Below are 17,192 nucleotides of genomic sequence, written 5' to 3' on the forward strand. Positions count from 1 at the left end.
TGCTCATGAGATTTGGTTTAATACTTTTGAGACTTTTTTGTTTTTTCCCCACACAAAACAATGCACTTGCGACACGTTTAACTTTGGATGATCCACTGTACAAATAAAAATAGGCCTCCTTAAAGTAATGGCAAAGTTGCACAACACATGAGCAATGTTATGAGTGGTGCTGATATCAGTAGTTTATTAAGTCTAACACATTCAAAATGAAAATGAAAATCAAACCAAGAGGAAACTACAAAAAAATGTATTGTAGCAACAAGGGTAAACACAGTAAAAGATTGCTGTCAATTTTTTATTTTTTTTTAAAGTCTATTTTCATTCCAAATGGACTTGCATGATTTACTGTGGCTATCCAGTCTACTTGCAACCAGAGAGGAAAATCATGACAATAACAATTTACACATTTGTCTGCTTTTGAGGATCTATGAGGGGTGGATCGTCATTCTTGCTTTAAAAAAAAAAAAAAAACAGGAAAAATATAAAGCATTAATGAAAAGTACTTCTCTGAAAATAGGTTGCACCAATTCAGTTGAATTTTGGAGAGGCCACGCTCAAAACCGACAGATTGCCCCTGGGAATGTTGTCCCCCCCCCCCCGCCCAAAAAAAAAAACAAATAATTGTGCAATACTCTCTGGACAAGGAAAACCTCATTAGCATATTTAGTTGCTACATCACTTTTCCCCTTTTCAGTGCAAGATTATCAAATAAAAATCTTTTCCTTTCCAGCTGAAACTAAGAAAGACAAAAAAAGAGGACCTCCTGTAGGACACATGAATATATTAAGCACAATGACTAAGTGGCATTATTTATATATATATTTAAAAAAAATTATAACGCGGCTCGAAAAGGTGATCTCAGGTTGTTGCTAGGTGGTCTATAAAATTGTGAGTAAGTGGAGTTTTTTTTTTTTTTTTTTTTTTTTAAAGAAACGAATTAACAATCAAGAAAACCTGAGAGCAAAAAAAGAATAGTGGAACCTCAAAAAGTTGGCCTCCAACCTAATTTTTGGTGATGAAACAGAAGTTGCTTTTTGGAATTTTGTCATGCCACAGAAAGGTACCATAGAGCAGGAAATGAAATCGTTCAATATGAGCAATCAAATTATCTAAACATGACATACACACTAGTTACCAAGGGGATGCTAACAAAACTGCTAGGTGACAATTTGCCTTATGTCCAATGGTGAGTAGTTTTATTTAGTTTGCGTTAACTATTGCACTTGTATAGCATTAGGTGATTTAATTTTACTGATCATAATCCCTAAATTGCCTGTACAGATTTGACATTGTTTTATGCTTTTCACTTTACTTTTTTTTTTTTTTTTTTTTTGCATTAGAACCTGTTGTTGGGGCAGCTCCACTATGTCAAAATGAAACCAACGTGTGTTGGTTGGCGCTATGAAGAAATAAAAATTTACCTTTTCTCCTCTGTATTAAAGCACACCCCCTTCAAAAAAATCTGACAAACGCAAATAAAATGTACAAAAAGTTACATCTTAAAGCAAGCAATGATCCCTAAGCATTAACCTCAATCCGAACAAAGTCCAAAAATGGCATCGCTTTAGTAAGAGCGAGGAAGGTGAAAGCAGAAGGCACCGTTTTTTTTTTGTTTTCTTTTATATATATCAAGAGAAAAGAATTCAATACACTAAACGATGACTTTTGCTGTACATTTATTCTGTCACTTTTTGACGACAGTGAAGGCGTCCTTCATCCTTAGCTGGCGGGGAAGAAAACAAACAAAAAAAAAAAAAAAAAAAAAAAAAAGTTTGAATGAAAAGAAACCAGAGCACCACTCGTCCATTCTTTATCCTTTGTCACCCACCCACCCCCATCCAAACATACTGTCATTTGGTGGATTGGATTATTTATACTTAGAAATGAGGCAAAAATAGGTCATCTTGTCCATCCAGCAGTAAAATGGAAATTTTCGGTATACATTGGTCACAGCAGCGAGGCCTGCCCCGTTTGTGTCGTGTTGCTTCGGTGGCTTTCCGAGCGAGAATATCGACATAAGGGGGGGTAAGAGAGAGAAGAGGGGGGGAGGGAAAAAAAAAAAAAAAAAAAAGTATCCATGAGTGCATATTGGCGAATACGTAATACAAATTTTAAGCAGTGGTCTCTCGAAAAGAGGGGGCGTGAGGGGGGTAGGCCTTTCCCCCCAGAACAGCACAACTTCTGCATCTTCCAACAGTAACTACCATAGAAAATGTGCAATGGAAGGTTAAGTCAAGGCAGATAATCTCTTTTATCCAGAATGACAGGCTGTCTTTTTCTTTTTAAACTGTAGTTATAGTCTTTCAGTCCGTCCAAATGTGGCACAAGATGACTCCTGGTTGCTTTCACCACACAAAATGTACAAATGATAAGTTTGTGATTTCTTGCCGAAGCAAAAATAAAAATAAAAAAAATCCTCGGCTCACAATTAAATAAGCGCGACAGCGTGTGTCAGATTCCAAAGCAAAGAGGGAACCCAAAAAAAAAAAAAAAAAAAAAAAAAGTTTAAGGACAACCAAAATATATATGTTTGAAGCCGGCGGTACGATTCCCCGCTCTCCTCAACGGCGCTGGGTCGTGAAGCGACCTTCACCGAGGCCTACCGAGCCCCTTCCAGACCCCATGCCCGGTTTGAGCGGCATGCCGCCTCGGGGTGGCGGTCCCCTGCCGTCGCGCTCCCGCATCATGCCGCTCCCCATGATGCCCCGCGGGCCTCCAGGCCCTCGGTCATTGCGCCTCATGTCCCGACGGTCGTCGCCCCGGATCTCTCGCTCGCGCGCAGCCCTCGTCTTCTTCTCCTCCACATTGAGACGCACCTCGCCTCGGAACATGATGGGCTGCAGGAGGAAGGGCAAAGTCAGATTAGGATGGCGGAAGCACACCAAAACCCAAATACATTGTTTCCAAGTGTAAGATCTTATTTTCATATAACCTGAGTATTGTTGATGCTGATGAGTAACTTGTTGATGCAAGTTAGTGCTTGGGAAAAAAGGTGGTTGGGGGCGGGACAGTTTAATTGTCATTTAAAAACATACAGTAATAATTAAACAGAATTAAAATTAATTAAACAGTTTATGTCACACTTTCTTCAGTTGTGCTGCTCATTCTAGTGTATGTACCTTTGGCACCTGGGGGCAGTGTAAGACAGACAAATGGACAGATATACTGCTCAATGAGAAGTCAAGTCCTCTCAACTCATCACTACGACACTAATATTAGTTTTTCTTCGCAAACCCCAACCCTTGTTAAATGGCACGTCTACGTGTGTTCTAGCAAGGTTTTGTGTTCAGATATCTGTTGCTTCAAGTGTAATAAAACCGCCACATAGATGCTAAGTGTTAGCCCAGGTTTCTGTAGTGTTTCCGATTGTATGTTAGCATACAAGTAGTGGAGGCTGCGTGGGGTTGCTTTAAATGCATAACATGCAATTTCTCTTTAAGGTTTCGTTTGACAGTGACCGTCATCTGAGATTGCCAATAAACAGCATCGTTTTTGAAGCATATTTAATAATTATATCTGCCAAACGGATGCTTGTCATCAAGTGGGGTGAGTCACCTTCCACCATAAAGTGCTCAAGTTTAAACTCAAAAGTCAAAGAAAAAAAAAGTCTCGAAAGTCAGGTCACTCGTATCTCACGGCACCACGGTAAAGCAAATCCCAAAAGGGGGCGGGACTGAGCAAAACTTGCTTTACAAGGAGGGAAAAAAATTCCAATTGAAATTGTGAATCAGATTCTTGTAGAAAAATATATATATTTTAAGGTTATATCAGCCAGCCCTACCTTCTGATAAGTGGTACATAATAGATTGCTGGTTAAACTGTTAATGTGGTTTCATATTAATATGAGTGTTTATGTATGAATGTCGCTGCTGCGACAATTTCCCTTACGGAATGAATAAAGCATTTTCATATAATCACTGTGTCGCGATTGTAGGAAAATGTATTGTGATATGGTGAAATATTGTGGGATCATATCGAGTTACTTGAGAAGAAAATCTATTTGAATTCTTCTAGGAAACACTAAGAATCCTAACAGTATATTCAAATCCAAAAGCTAGTTTATTTTTAGGCTTGTCGTGTCTTTTGACATAGTACTGTAAATATCTGACAGCCAATAGTTATTTTTTAAAAAAGTGTCGGCGGTGTCTACGATGCCGGTCGCAAGCAGGCAACAAAACGTTATGTAGCCTAGCAAGCTAGTGCTAGCACTAACGGTTGTAAGCGAACATGCAGGGGTTCTGTCGAATCATGCTCTAAAGTTTTGGTTTGTGTGAAGTAATTTAATTACAATAAAGTAATTTATTTACACTAAGTTAGTACCCATTATTTCTGTCAGGTTGTATTGTTGGTTTGACCTGACTGATTAGAATACATGATCTGACTAGAGCAGTGATTTCCAACTTTTATGGAGCCAAGTAAGATTTTACAATTTAAAAATCAACAAACAAAAAAGTCACAAAAAGTGGACCCATTAATTACTGTATATATTTCCTGACAACTAATAGAAGACCATTCATTTGTTCTGTGTCACTATGCCTCAATGGCATAAATAGATGAACAAAGATACATTTACTATAAATAAAAATTTTTGAGCCCTGCGATTGGCTGGCGACCAGTTCGGGGTGTACCCCGCCTCTCACCCGGAGATAGTTGGGATAGGCTCCAGCACGCCTGCGACCCGAGTGAGGATATGCGGAAGGGAAGGCGAATGAACGAATGAATATTTTTTTGAGCAATTAAGTACACAAGTATATACAGTAAAGGAACAAGTAATTTAAATAGACATTGCTCCATCTTGTGATCGGATCGGTGATTGTTTTTTTTTTTAAACTCGCTGATCGGCCCCAAAAATCCTGATCGCGTAAAGCCTAATTAAAACTACTATATATTGCCATGGAGTCTCCACAGTCTCCATTTAATTGCATGCTTTTCCCTGTGCTCAACGTCATGACACTGGATTTTTGTATGTGATCCAACTATTCGTCGTAAGAGTGCTGGACCTTCATGTAAACCTAAAACCTTTATTGAGCCAAGGCAAATATTTTTAACATCAGAAAAATCTCACAGCACAGCATCAAACAAAAATGGCAGATAAACAGATTAATTATATACCTTCTGCCATCTAGTTGAAGAGCACTTAATTGTTGTGCCTGACACTATGCAGTCACTGGAATAAATATATTAACAAAAATACATTATTTTTTTGCAAGTAAATGATTTTAGGACCAATTGTGCGAACCATTGGTTGGGAATCACTGACCTAAACCAAAGCACCACCCAGTGAGTAAAAGTGGGTAATGAAATGTCAATACATGCCCCGTCTACCTTGGCCCCAAGGATTTTCTGCACGGGATATGAGTCATCAAACACCACAAATCCGAAGTTGGGGAGCTTCCCGCTGACACCCTTGGTGTTGATGCGCAGCTCCACGACAGTCCCGTAGGCTGCAATGTGGAAAAAGACAAAAATTAAATCCTAAACTAGCTCCATATGCAGTCACTGATGTCCACAATGTATCCTGCCAAGTGTCGTCCAAAAATTACAACACGTGCATACTCATGAAGAAGTCTTTGAGCTCGCTCTCGTCGATATCGTGCGGGAGGTTGCCGACAAAAAGCTGGTGGCTGTCCGGGTAGCGCACGGTTCGCCTGCCGTCCATTTCGCCGGATTCACCTTCCCCTCTGCCACCTGCCGTGTAAAACACACAACTTAATGCGTGCGCAAAAATTCTTCAATCATTAAATTAGTGTGTCACTGTAGAACCTCCACCAAAGCCAAATTTTTGAAATAAACTCCCCACGGCTGAGTCATACAGCAAAGAAACATCTATTCCTGCTAGTGCCCCATTAGAAACATCAGTTGTGCAGTTACATATTAATACCAAACAGAGCATTTTTGTGAATGTTAAATTGTTGAACATTTTACATGCTTTAAAATGTCATAAAGATTGTGGTTCAAGGGACATTTACTCCAAGAGGAAGCACGTTCATTTTCACATTATTTTTAAGGAAAAAAATTCTATTTCTCTTGAAGTGGATACAAGTAAATGGTGGTGGCGGGTGGAAAAAAAGTACAAAAGCCTGTGTTTGGTTTCAGTAAAAAAACAAAGCCCAGTTTTAGTAGTTATAGTTTTAGTTTTAGCCAGTTTGGTGTTCAGTGACTGTCAGTGGAGGGAGGTGTGCATTAGAATGCATTACAATGCATTCTAACTAGCGGTGGTAGGCTATATTCAATTAGCCAACGATGTTTATTTTAGCGGAGACATGCAGTTAAATAACTGTACTATAGCGTACAATAAAATATTTTTTTTATTTTTTAAATCTGCGGTGCAGTCAACCCTCAATAAGAAAACCCCAACATGTCGAGGGACGACTAATCAGATTTGATTTTAAGGTCATGTCACGCAGCCCTAATAATAATTGGGAATCAGAGCCGATCACAATTTTCAAGATGAAAGGTCACAAACTTACTTGCACTGAACCACTCCTGCCCTAGACGTACAGCCATATAAAGAGATATCATCTTGGGATAATATTGGTTCTATGGTGCCTCAGTAAACATAAAATCGCCCACGCATTCCTGGGTTCCAGACGTTTTTCTGCCGAGAGGCCTGAAATCAGGTCATTCGAATTTCTCAAGCTTATCCACATCACTAGCGAAGATCTCCGCCTACCTTTCTGTTCCCGAACCAGCACTGTCAACATAAACACGTGTGCTCTCACAAGTGGATCTTCTACACAGAGGCAACCAATTAGAGAAAAGGGAGCAATCTTAGCAAAATATGGACAAAGCGGATACAAAACTGGGTCAAAAAGCAGTAGCTACCAAAGGGGCCTTTTCTGGACACTGGTATGACAAAACCAAGGTGTTTTTTAAAATTAAATTGACACTTTTATACTAAGTCTATATTTGGGAAATATTGTACATTGTTTTTTTTTTGTCCCTTTTCCAACATTTCATGAAAATGAAGTCTTTAACTTCCTGCCTTGAACACTGCGCTTCGTTGAGGTAAAAATCAAGACACTCAGTAATGCGACTTCAAAATTCACATTTACCTTTAACAAAACTCAGGTGCGGTTTTCCCATTTGCCCCTCTGATGATGGGACGACATCTATTGTGAGAGCAAGAGGAGGGGGCATCGATTTTAAAATGTCATTAAATTCGAAAGATTGTCACGGCAGAAAATGAATGAAGCTGGGCAGTACCTGGTCGGGGTCCTCGCGGGGGGAAGGTCGGTCTGTCACGTGTGCGCTGGTCTCGGGGTCGGAGCGGCGCCGGCTGCGTCTCTAGCTTGGGTTCAACTCGGGGCTACAGACGGATGCGAGAAACATTATAAATGTGTCTAAATGGTATGTTTTTTGGTAAGTAGGGAAGATTAATGAATTTCAATGTAAAAGGTGTTTCAAAGTATGGTTACCTGTGAGCTTGGCACTTTGACAACGTGGGGTGAGATTCCAGAGGTGCCAGCAGGAGGCAGGTTTTTGCTGGTGACGGAGGCCCATGAAAAGGTCTGGGGGGGAAGCAGAGAGTCAACTTTCCAATGGAAATCTTGTAAATCCACGTTGTGTTGAATCTAACTGCATTTTGCCATTTTTCTGTGTAATAGTGTTCAAAATAAGCTTTCTGTGGCAAAAAAAAGTCTAGAAAGAGTTTGCTTGAAAAATACAAGAAATTAATGCATCCCAGTACAAGAGTACCACTACTTTAGTAATAATTCATATTTTATCAGAATCATCTTTATTTGCCAAGTATGTCCAAAACACACAAGGAATTTGTCTCCGGTAGTTGGAGCCGCTCTAGTACAACAGACAGTCAATTTACAGAACACTTTGGAGACATAAAGACATTGACAAAAAACAATTGTGCAAAAAGATGCAGAGTCCTCTAGCACTTATCTCCACAATTATCTTCCCACTGTGCCCATTTTGCATCTGTGCAGAAAACTGCAGTTTATTACTGCTACAGTAACTATGGGAACAAGGGAGGGAAAAACAAAACAACGCTGACTGCATAAACCTTAAGGTTGTAGTGCAAGGGGGAAAAAAAATCTAAGCATTAAAACTTTTTAAGAGCTACTGATCAAGACGCATTTCAAGGCTTTGCGTTTAGTTACCACATACCTTGGGTGGCTCCTGAGCATGGGGTGGAGATTCCACCGGGACTGGTGAGGGAGCTTTTTCCTCCATTTCTTCCAGAACCTTCTCATCCACTTCAGACTTTACCTCCTCAACTTTGGACTCAGGCTCCATTTCTGGTTCGGGAGCCGGCTCCTCCATGGGCTCCTCCACTCCGTTACTGCAGAGCACAAAATGGGCTCAAATTTAACATCAATGCCTCAAAGTGAATAAAAGGAGAGATGCATGAGCATACGTGACGGGGTGAGGCTCGTAGTAGGCGGTGCTGTTGGGGTTCTCTTGCAGCGGCTCAGGGGATGCCTGTCTCTCTTCTGGCTCCTGTTCAACTTCCTCCTCTGATTCTGAGGGGGAAACAATTACATTTTATAACACCTGTCAGAGAATTCGAGCAGCAGCAACAACAACAACAAAAAATTAAGCTAAAATCTGACAAAAATGGCACCCTTGAACCTCTAAGGCAGTGATTCCTAACCACTGTGCCACGGCACTCTATCATCAGGTGTGCTACATGAAAATTATCTCATTTTACTCAGTAGTCTGAAAATTATTTACTACAAATGACAGGTACAACAATGAAACACTTCCACTAGATGACAGAAGGTACAATTAACCTGTGTATCCGCCTCTTGCCACAGAATTGAACTTTGTCACTGTTGCAAGAATAATGAAAATCTGGTGGGCATCTCACAATTTACAGCGTTAAGGTAAAATAAAGTAATTTAAGCACACAACAAGACACTTATTTACAGAACAAACAATTGTTCAACCAAACGGGCCCATCTTTCACACCAAGTAAGTAAACTTGTGAGTAACTTGAGACAAGATCATTATTACAATATCTATACTTTGTGACATTTTTGTTTGGTGCTGTGCCTTAAGATTTTTCTAATGTAAAATATGTGCCTTGGCTTTAAGCCTGAGAACACCTCCTCTAAGGACTAAAACAATTTTTTTTCAACGATTTTCCCATTGAAATTAATGGAAACGGCAATAATGAGTTCCACGGCGGTGAAACTTACTGAACACATTTTTAACTATGATACAAGTGTAAAACAAGTTCAAAATGTAAAAACAATAGTGTCATGTGAAGGTGACTGACATTACAGATGTCTCACTCACACTCATTTTCAGCATTCCTAAGACCCTTTCATACTTTCCGCATTGTGCGTCCACAGACCATTTTGGACTGCACGCAGTTCCATTCATACTACATTTCAGGGTTCACGTCGGTGCGCGTTGCACGCAGGTGCACTGATCCACACATCCCCATCCGACGCATGCACATTGACTCAAATTGGTGACCCCGCGAAAGCGAAACAAAACAGAGCTCCTGTGTCTCTTGCATTTGGCTGCAGAGAAAGAAAAAGTAAAACAAAGATAGAATGTGAAACAACTGAACGTGAATAATAGAAGGGACGGACAATTCAGCAAACGGGTGCAAGACATGAGCGCAATCAATAAGGAGACGCGTCATCATTACATTCTAATGCCAGCCTCAAATTTTGATGAACTGGTCTTTCGCATTGCCCCACATACGCAGCACCAAACACCACACAGGGTGTGCTGGCACACGCGTGTTCACCGTGCTTTATATGCGGTCAGTTTGCGCGGACAAAAATTGGGCTCCGCGCAATTGACTGCAAATGGATAATGATATTTACGTCACATGGACCAACACGCACCCTGAAAATATTCGGTCGCGGAAAGTATGAATTGGCCTATAAATGTCACAAAAGAAGCTCAGCAGTGCAAAATGTAAACAATAAAATAATAATACACTACCCAAAATTAACAAGTGACAATGTGCATAGTTACAATATGTACCCCTTTTTGACGCGGCTGCTTTGAATTGGTGAAAGACAAAAAGAGCCAAATAAAAATAAATTATAGACGTCTGGTTCGAACTAGCGTTACAACAATTAATGGATTAATCGACAACTAATCGATTATCAAATTCATCGACAGCTATTTTGATAATCGATTAATCGCTTAGAGTCATTACCTTGGGGAAAAAAATCTGATTTGAGCCTCTCAACTCTAAATATTCTCATATTTCAGAATTCTTCCATTAAAGCAGACCGATTAACTTTGGTTTCAATCAAAATAAGATATTTGCAAATATCTGCTTTTACTTTGGAGAACAATGACCAACATTTTCTGACATTACGGCCCAAACCAGTAACTGACCCGTAATGTATTTATGGAAGAGGAGGAGAGAGAGAAAAAAAATTAAATAAAAAAAATTGAAAAAAAAGTGTTTAATCTATTGCAAAAATAAGTTGCAGCTGTAATTGACATTTCATTGAACCTGAAGCAGCCGTAGCCCTTTGCATGAATCAGTATCCAAGAAGTAACTCTGTTTCAAAAAGGTTGGCGACTACGTCACTCCTTCTCGTGTGATATTGCTTATGTTTATTTGGATTTGTTTCATCATTAAACAATACCGAACACACAACAATAATCACTTAATGAACATTAATCAGAAAATGAAAATTTGCAATAAACTAATGCAAAATATTTTTTATCCAATTATTCACATCAACAGATCAACAGAATAATCAATAGTGACAGCCCCAGTTCGAACAAGGACGTATTGTTTCTCATCTTTCTCTTGACCTTATCATACATTGAGCAGTTAGACGTTAGCAGCTGATCAGCTGTTAACTTCCACTACAGCCTAAAGCGAGCTGGACCTTTCGCTGAATCATCTTGAGAAGTTTGCCACCCTGCTTTCTCCAGCATCAACCACACAAGGAAGGAGCCTCACCTGCCTGCTTGCCTGCATGCCGGACCTCTACTGCAATCTTCCATCGCTGCTGTTCACTGTCACGCCGGTCGGCTATCTGCCCCTACCAACTCCTCCCCTAACATGGCGCGCCAAACACTCAACATTTTAATTACCCACAACAATACGTTAAGCATCTTTGGGCCCCTTAAAGGTGGTATATAAATGTAGGTTACAGTGGTACCTCGACCTACAAGTTTTTCACGATATGAGCCGTCGGTCTGACGATTTGTTTGACTCGAGTTGCGAGCAAGAAATTGAGTAACGAGGGCTAGTGGGAGCGGACGTCACAATAAGCAAAAGATGGTGAACAGTTCTTAAAAAGGAGGCCAAGTGTTTGCTTCAAGCCGTTTATTACCATTCCCAACTGAAGTGTAAAACTACACAAAACCAACAGAATCACACCTTGTGTATTTGACCAAACCGCATAATTTGCCTTCACAAACTCCACTAGCTTTATGCTAACGCACAATGCAAAACACCGTAGACCGGCTGAAGGACACTGATGTCGCGGTATTAATAACACTTTAAACGATATACAGTGTTCCCTTGCCGCTTCACGTTTTATAGCTACAGTGCTTCGTGGGTTTTTCCAAAAATATTCATCAAAAAAAAATAAATTCATCAAAAAATACAAATGAAAAAGATACAGCCATATGAGCAGCCATATTGCGGAAAGACGCGTTGTTTCATGTTGATGCACAAGAGAGAAGGTTTCCCCGCATGCCAAACAAAGAGATTAGTTGACTCAGGCGTTGCACATGCCTGCACTGTACTGTACATGCCACGGCCATACAAGACGCGTGATTGGTTCCCGGCGCGACATCGACCAATGAGAACACGAGTGGATTTATCCCGTGAGCTGATTGGCTGCACATCATCGCAGCCTCGCCCAGCATCTTCCCTTGTTGTGTCTCTCCAGTCTCGTCCACGCTGTTGACTGTCTCGCATACTTAGTGGCACTGTTCGTGATAACTTTTTTTGTTTAAGCAATAACTTTTTTTGATTAGTTAAGCCCTTACAATGCCGCCTAAGCGCTGTGCCCCTGCGAAAGCTTCCTCCGGGGCGCCCAGGAGGAAGAAGAAGATGGCCATCAGCAAAAAAGTGAAACTTTTAGATATGATCAAAGAGGGCAGAAGTTATGCATTTGTGGCACGCCATTATGGTGTGAATGAATCTACATTGCGGTACATCAAGAAAGAGGAAGCAAACATCCGCAAAACTGCTTCAATAAGGAAGCGAAACGTGTGCCAACTCTGGGTTATGTCTTTGTACAGGAGAATTTTGAAGCAAAAGAAAAAAACAAAGACAACAACTACCCATCCCCATGTTTTTCTCCAAGGTAAAACCCCAGCTACACCATCAGCGCCTCCAGCAGAAAAGTCTCCAAGTGAACCTAAAGTGTGAGCCTCTCGTCTGCCAACAAACGCAAGCCTCTTCGCCTCTCTCAGTAGGCAATGTTGATGGATGTTAATTACTGTATAAGGTTGTATAATTAAAGATTTAAGTAAATACGTGTACTGTTGTAATCTTTGTCTCAAATATGTAAAGTATAAATACTGTTTACATATTTTAAACATTCTGGTACCCACATACATAATTTAAAAAATTATTTTTCCTTATAAAATTACTAATACTACAGCAGCTTACTGAGCTGTTGTAACCTTCACTGTCGTATATTAACTTTGTGTTATACTGCCCTCTGGTGGCCAAGGCACACAGACCAGAAGGAGCAGCACTATGCCCATTGAATTATGATGTGCAAAGTGCTTAATTCATTCTATTCTTTTTAATCATAGTATTACTCAATGTTTATATGAAGTACAATACATTAAGAGTGATGTTTTTCTCATTTAAAAAAAACAAGTTCTTGGTGTTTTTTTTTTTTTTTTTAAAGATTAATGGCATTTTCCTTTATGTCAATGTGAAAAGATGATTTGAGATGAGTTGTTTGAGTTACAAGCGGTCACGGAACAAATTAAACTCATAACTCAAGGCATCACTGTATTATCATAATCATTAATACTATGCTACTTTCGGAGGAATATTTTTCCCCTGAAAGTTTGGTCAAATTCTACATTTCAGCTTTCCATTTTATTTGTGAATGCCTTACCCTCGTCAAGTTCGGCTTCAGAGTCGCAAAAAACTTCGTCCTCGTAACGGAAGATGTCATTGTGTACATAGAACTTGTTGGCCACTGAACCCTGGCGAAGGCAATTCAAAAGATTCATCAATTTTTCATTTTGTTACAAACCGATACCGCAGCTATGAACAATAGAGCAAGGCGTTTAGCGGTGGCCTACCTCTGGGGCGAGCACAAACGTCTGCATGAACTTCCGCATGGGCTGCCCGTTGTTGGAGAGTTCCCCGAGAACCTGCACCACCACGCCGTCGCTGAGCGTGGCGTGGGCATCCACGTGGCGGATCTTTGTACGGCACTCGCTGAACTGCAGAGACATGACCTTGTTGTGGATATCCTACGAGACGCACAACAAAACTTGTCAGTCAAACGGCTTGTGATTTGGACTATAACATCAAGCGTAGCACAGTAGATAGGGTTGAGTGGAGAATTGAGAGTTTAGCCCTAAATGTGAGTTTTGATTTTTCTCTTGACTTTTTTTGTAATGTCACCACAGAAGAGAACCAGTGACACCCAAATCACTGTGCAGTGTCATAAGCTTTTATGATTATGTTTACATTCACTATGGTTATTGCTGGCCCTAAATGCCAAAATCTCCCACAATGCAGCGCAGCTTTTGGATTGCATTGTGGGAGTGTTGGCTACTGTAGGCACAAAAAAGATACCTGAAGCATGAAGCCAATGATGTTTATGTGGTGCAAGAAAAAGCTCAAAGTTCTGAGCTTTCCACGGCCATGCCAAGACTGTTCATGAACTGAAAATAGCGTGCAATTTTTAAAAAAGTGTTCATAAACCGAACTGTTCGTAAACCGAGGTGCCACTGTACATGCAGTAATTCATTTTTACCAAGCAAGCAAATTGTCCCTTGAATCATGTGGTGCCAATCCAGCCTGCGTACAGTGACACCCTTGACTTACAGGTTGAATCTATTCTGTGACCAAGCTCGTAATTTAACTTACTCTTATATCAAATCATTTTTCCCCATTGAAAGGAACTGAAATACCATTAATGCATTGCTAAACTTAAAACTTAAAAAAATATATATAGATTTTTGTTACATTTAAAAAAATAAAAAAATATATACATTATTTTATATAAAAAATATACGGTAAAGAAACAAACTAGTTTCATAAAGTGTAAATATATACTGTAGTATTCTTGTGTTGGATGTGTGGTATGAAGGCGCATGGGCGAGTGAGGGACTCCAGGAGCTGGAGTCGGTTAGTCTGCGTGAGTGTCTGGGTGTGAGTTGTGGCCTACAGCAGCTCCTAACGAGTGTTCTCATTTTGTATTCGTGTGTTTGTTAAATAAACGGCTGACAGTGCATCAGCAAGTGTGGCTCTCCTTGCCCACAAACGTGCACAACAAAGCAAAAAAAGTGACTGCTCATAACTCGACAAACTCGTAAATTGAGGTACCACTGCACTGTGTTTTATTCTGCGGGTGGGGGGCATTGTTGGTGACCTACCGCCTGCCCGTACACTGCTTCCACAAGCTTCCCACTCGGGTCGAGACCCCCATGAACATAGGAAGAGTTCCTCCCGTAGAACCTGACAACAAAGCAGCGTTAAACAGTTAAGTGATACACCCTCACCGAGAAACGTGTACGTGCTTATCGATCATTACCTGTGCAGGAAGTCTGGCGCCTTGTTTAACAGTGTGTAATACTGCCTCACAAACTCCCGCCCTACAAGCAGGGGACTTGGTTTCTCCATCACCATTTCTTTGGTAAACAATATTAAGTGCTAGAGGAGAGAAACACATGGTTTGGTTATATCAATGCTCATCTACATTAAGCATATGTTAGTAGTTGTATAAACGCAAAAAGTGGCCACCATCTATGTGGCATTTTCTAAAAAAATTAAAAAATAAATAAATAAAAAAATAAAAAAAACATGAAGAGCTCTGAAATCCTCCATTACAAATAAATTCAGGAAAAAATAGATAGGTTGTGCACTTATCTATTCTACTGTCCACACTGCTCTTCTCACAAATGTTCCTTTTGTGCTATTTGAGTCGAGTTTTTAGGGCAAGTGAGGGCATTTGAAACGTCTCTGTAATTTTAACGCATTGAACCCCTTGGCATTTCGGTCCTTACCAGCTTACTGTTGGATGTTTTTAACTGAAACTTGTCAGCCAATCAGAGAAGTGTGCCCCAAGTAGCAGACAAAATGAAAGGGTCAAGGAGATGTATTGACAAATAATGAAGTTATACTGTTTAACACTAATTTAAAGGGTTTTTTTTGACCAGATTTTCTATGGGCGATCTCAAAACAAAAATGTTCCACAAAAATACTTAGTGCGTTGTACTCTGGTTGAAGTGGCCATTCCTACCATCTTAAGCAGATTGTCTGCTTAAGCGGTCTTAATTGAGAAATCTCTCCACATTTCTAGTAGTAGTTAGTGTGTCTTTATCTCCCCAAAGTTGATTTACTGTCAGGGGTTTTCCTGGCTCAATTTAAAGCAGCGGTAACTGGTGCCATTCTGATTATGCCAGGCTGTTTAGGTAACAACAGCTTTCATGATGTCAGAGGTTTACGTGGCCTGAAAAAATACGCGGCAGTGGCGCATTCCAAATTCTGTATGCAGGAAAAATCCTGACATTTAGGGTTTAAAAAAAAAAAAGAAAAAAAAAAAAAAAAAAAAAAGTTCTTTGTCTCACTTCTCGGCCTGCATCAGTCACACAACTGCGGACTGTTAGCATGGAGGCTAAATCAGAAGCTGAGTGTGACATGATGGGACATCACGTCCATTCTGTGAGATAAAGACGCAGGTCGAGACAATACAGGACACTCTACACAAGGCAGAAAGTCTTATTATTAGCCCTATAATTATGTTTCTAATCCCTACTCTTTGTACAGCGGTGGCCTACATGAACAATACAAGCCTCTTGTCTGTAGCATTATGTCATGTATTAGTTAGCGTACACGACGTCCCCTGGACTTGTCAATTATAATCCTAATAAAATACAGAGAGACATTTTGACGATAAATAAACAAAATGTCGCCCCGCGGCTAGCCCGTACCAACTCGCGTTAGCACCGGCTAGGCTAACTTGTGGCGTCGTCCTTATTTCTTTCAGTCTTGGGACACTCGCGGTTACATCGACTAGAATATCGTGTAAATAAGACGTTTTTAATGAGCGTTATTCTTACAAAGCCTGTAAGAATTAACCAAACAATGTAATAAGCACGTTGCTAAAATTCACATTAACTGCAAATGGAGGGGACACACAAACAACGACACAACAGAAAGCGAAGGTAGCCGTTGTAACATCTTATCGTTCCAAATTGGTACTTTAAATATATTCAATGCCAAAGGTTACATTTATAAAAAAATATATATATATAAAGAAATAAATAAATGTTTTTGGGTTTTTTTCCCCTTACAATTTGTAATTGACTGTCGAGCCTCAACTTATCAAACGTTCTGCGGTCTACAAAACAAAAGGCAGGGGCAACGAGAATGTAGAAATCCTGCTAATTGCCAGCTACTGTGGGGTGTTTGTAAAAGGGGGGGGGGGGGGGAGGGCAACCTACGAGTTTGTTTAACAACATTAAAATACTGCCGGCTCCTCCTAAAGAACAGTTTGATGAGACAATGCTGCTAAAGTTAGCATTTAGCTTGACAGCCAGCCACAACATTGACGATAAGGCTAACTTACCGTGTGAAAGACCTATCTATGTAGACAGAATGGATTATAGCAATATTAATAATAGTAATATAAGCAACAGTGAACCGAGAATACACAGCCAGGTGCTTTTCGTCCACTTGGCAACGATTAATGATCTCCGAGGAATGAGGGATTGAAGCTTTAAAGCAATAGGTTTCGATTTATTGTTTTACCCCTGCATTTTGGGGCAAGAACCCCCAAGCGCACCGAGCCGACCAATCAGCGGTCTGCAGTGGGCAGCATGAGCATAGATATGAAGACGTGTAGCTACCACGCTCCTGCGTGCCTACGGCGACTCTAAACTCGGCGGGTGAATGCCCTCAGCGCATTCCATGTGTTTAGACGGCCAGAAAGCCAAAAGAACAAGGATGCCGCGACCGTAGTGAGGATAAGCGGTGCAGAAAATAGATGGATGGATATTATTGTATTCACATAATATTAATTTCAAATGTCTTGGCT

At 40.3% G+C, this 17,192-nt stretch overlaps 1 protein-coding gene across 2 annotated transcripts; it reads right to left on the reverse strand.

Annotated features, from left to right (window-relative positions):
- g3bp2a (G3BP stress granule assembly factor 2a) lies at nt 1–16,914 on the reverse strand. 2 transcript variants are annotated; one of them, XM_061770847.1, is made up of 13 exons: nt 16,725–16,914; nt 14,688–14,806; nt 14,530–14,611; nt 13,225–13,398; nt 13,035–13,125; nt 8,372–8,477; nt 8,122–8,296; nt 7,419–7,511; nt 7,207–7,309; nt 7,056–7,112; nt 5,557–5,688; nt 5,317–5,444; nt 1–2,837 (listed from the first exon to the last, which is right to left on the reverse strand). In XM_061770847.1, the coding sequence occupies exons 2-13, from the start codon at nt 14,780–14,782 to the stop codon at nt 2,562–2,564; spliced, it is 1,512 nt and encodes a 503-aa protein (XP_061626831.1). In that variant the 5' UTR covers nt 14,783–14,806; nt 16,725–16,914; the 3' UTR covers nt 1–2,561. The 2 variants fall into 2 exon arrangements, with proteins under 2 accessions (XP_061626831.1, XP_061626833.1); XM_061770849.1 differs by having other exon boundaries at nt 5,326–5,444; nt 16,725–16,913.
- Nucleotides 16,915–17,192: the final 278 nt, after the last annotated feature.

The sequence above is a fragment of the Phyllopteryx taeniolatus genome, chromosome 4 (assembly GCF_024500385.1).
Source record: "Phyllopteryx taeniolatus isolate TA_2022b chromosome 4, UOR_Ptae_1.2, whole genome shotgun sequence".
Classification (NCBI taxonomy): Eukaryota; Metazoa; Chordata; class Actinopteri; order Syngnathiformes; family Syngnathidae; genus Phyllopteryx; species Phyllopteryx taeniolatus.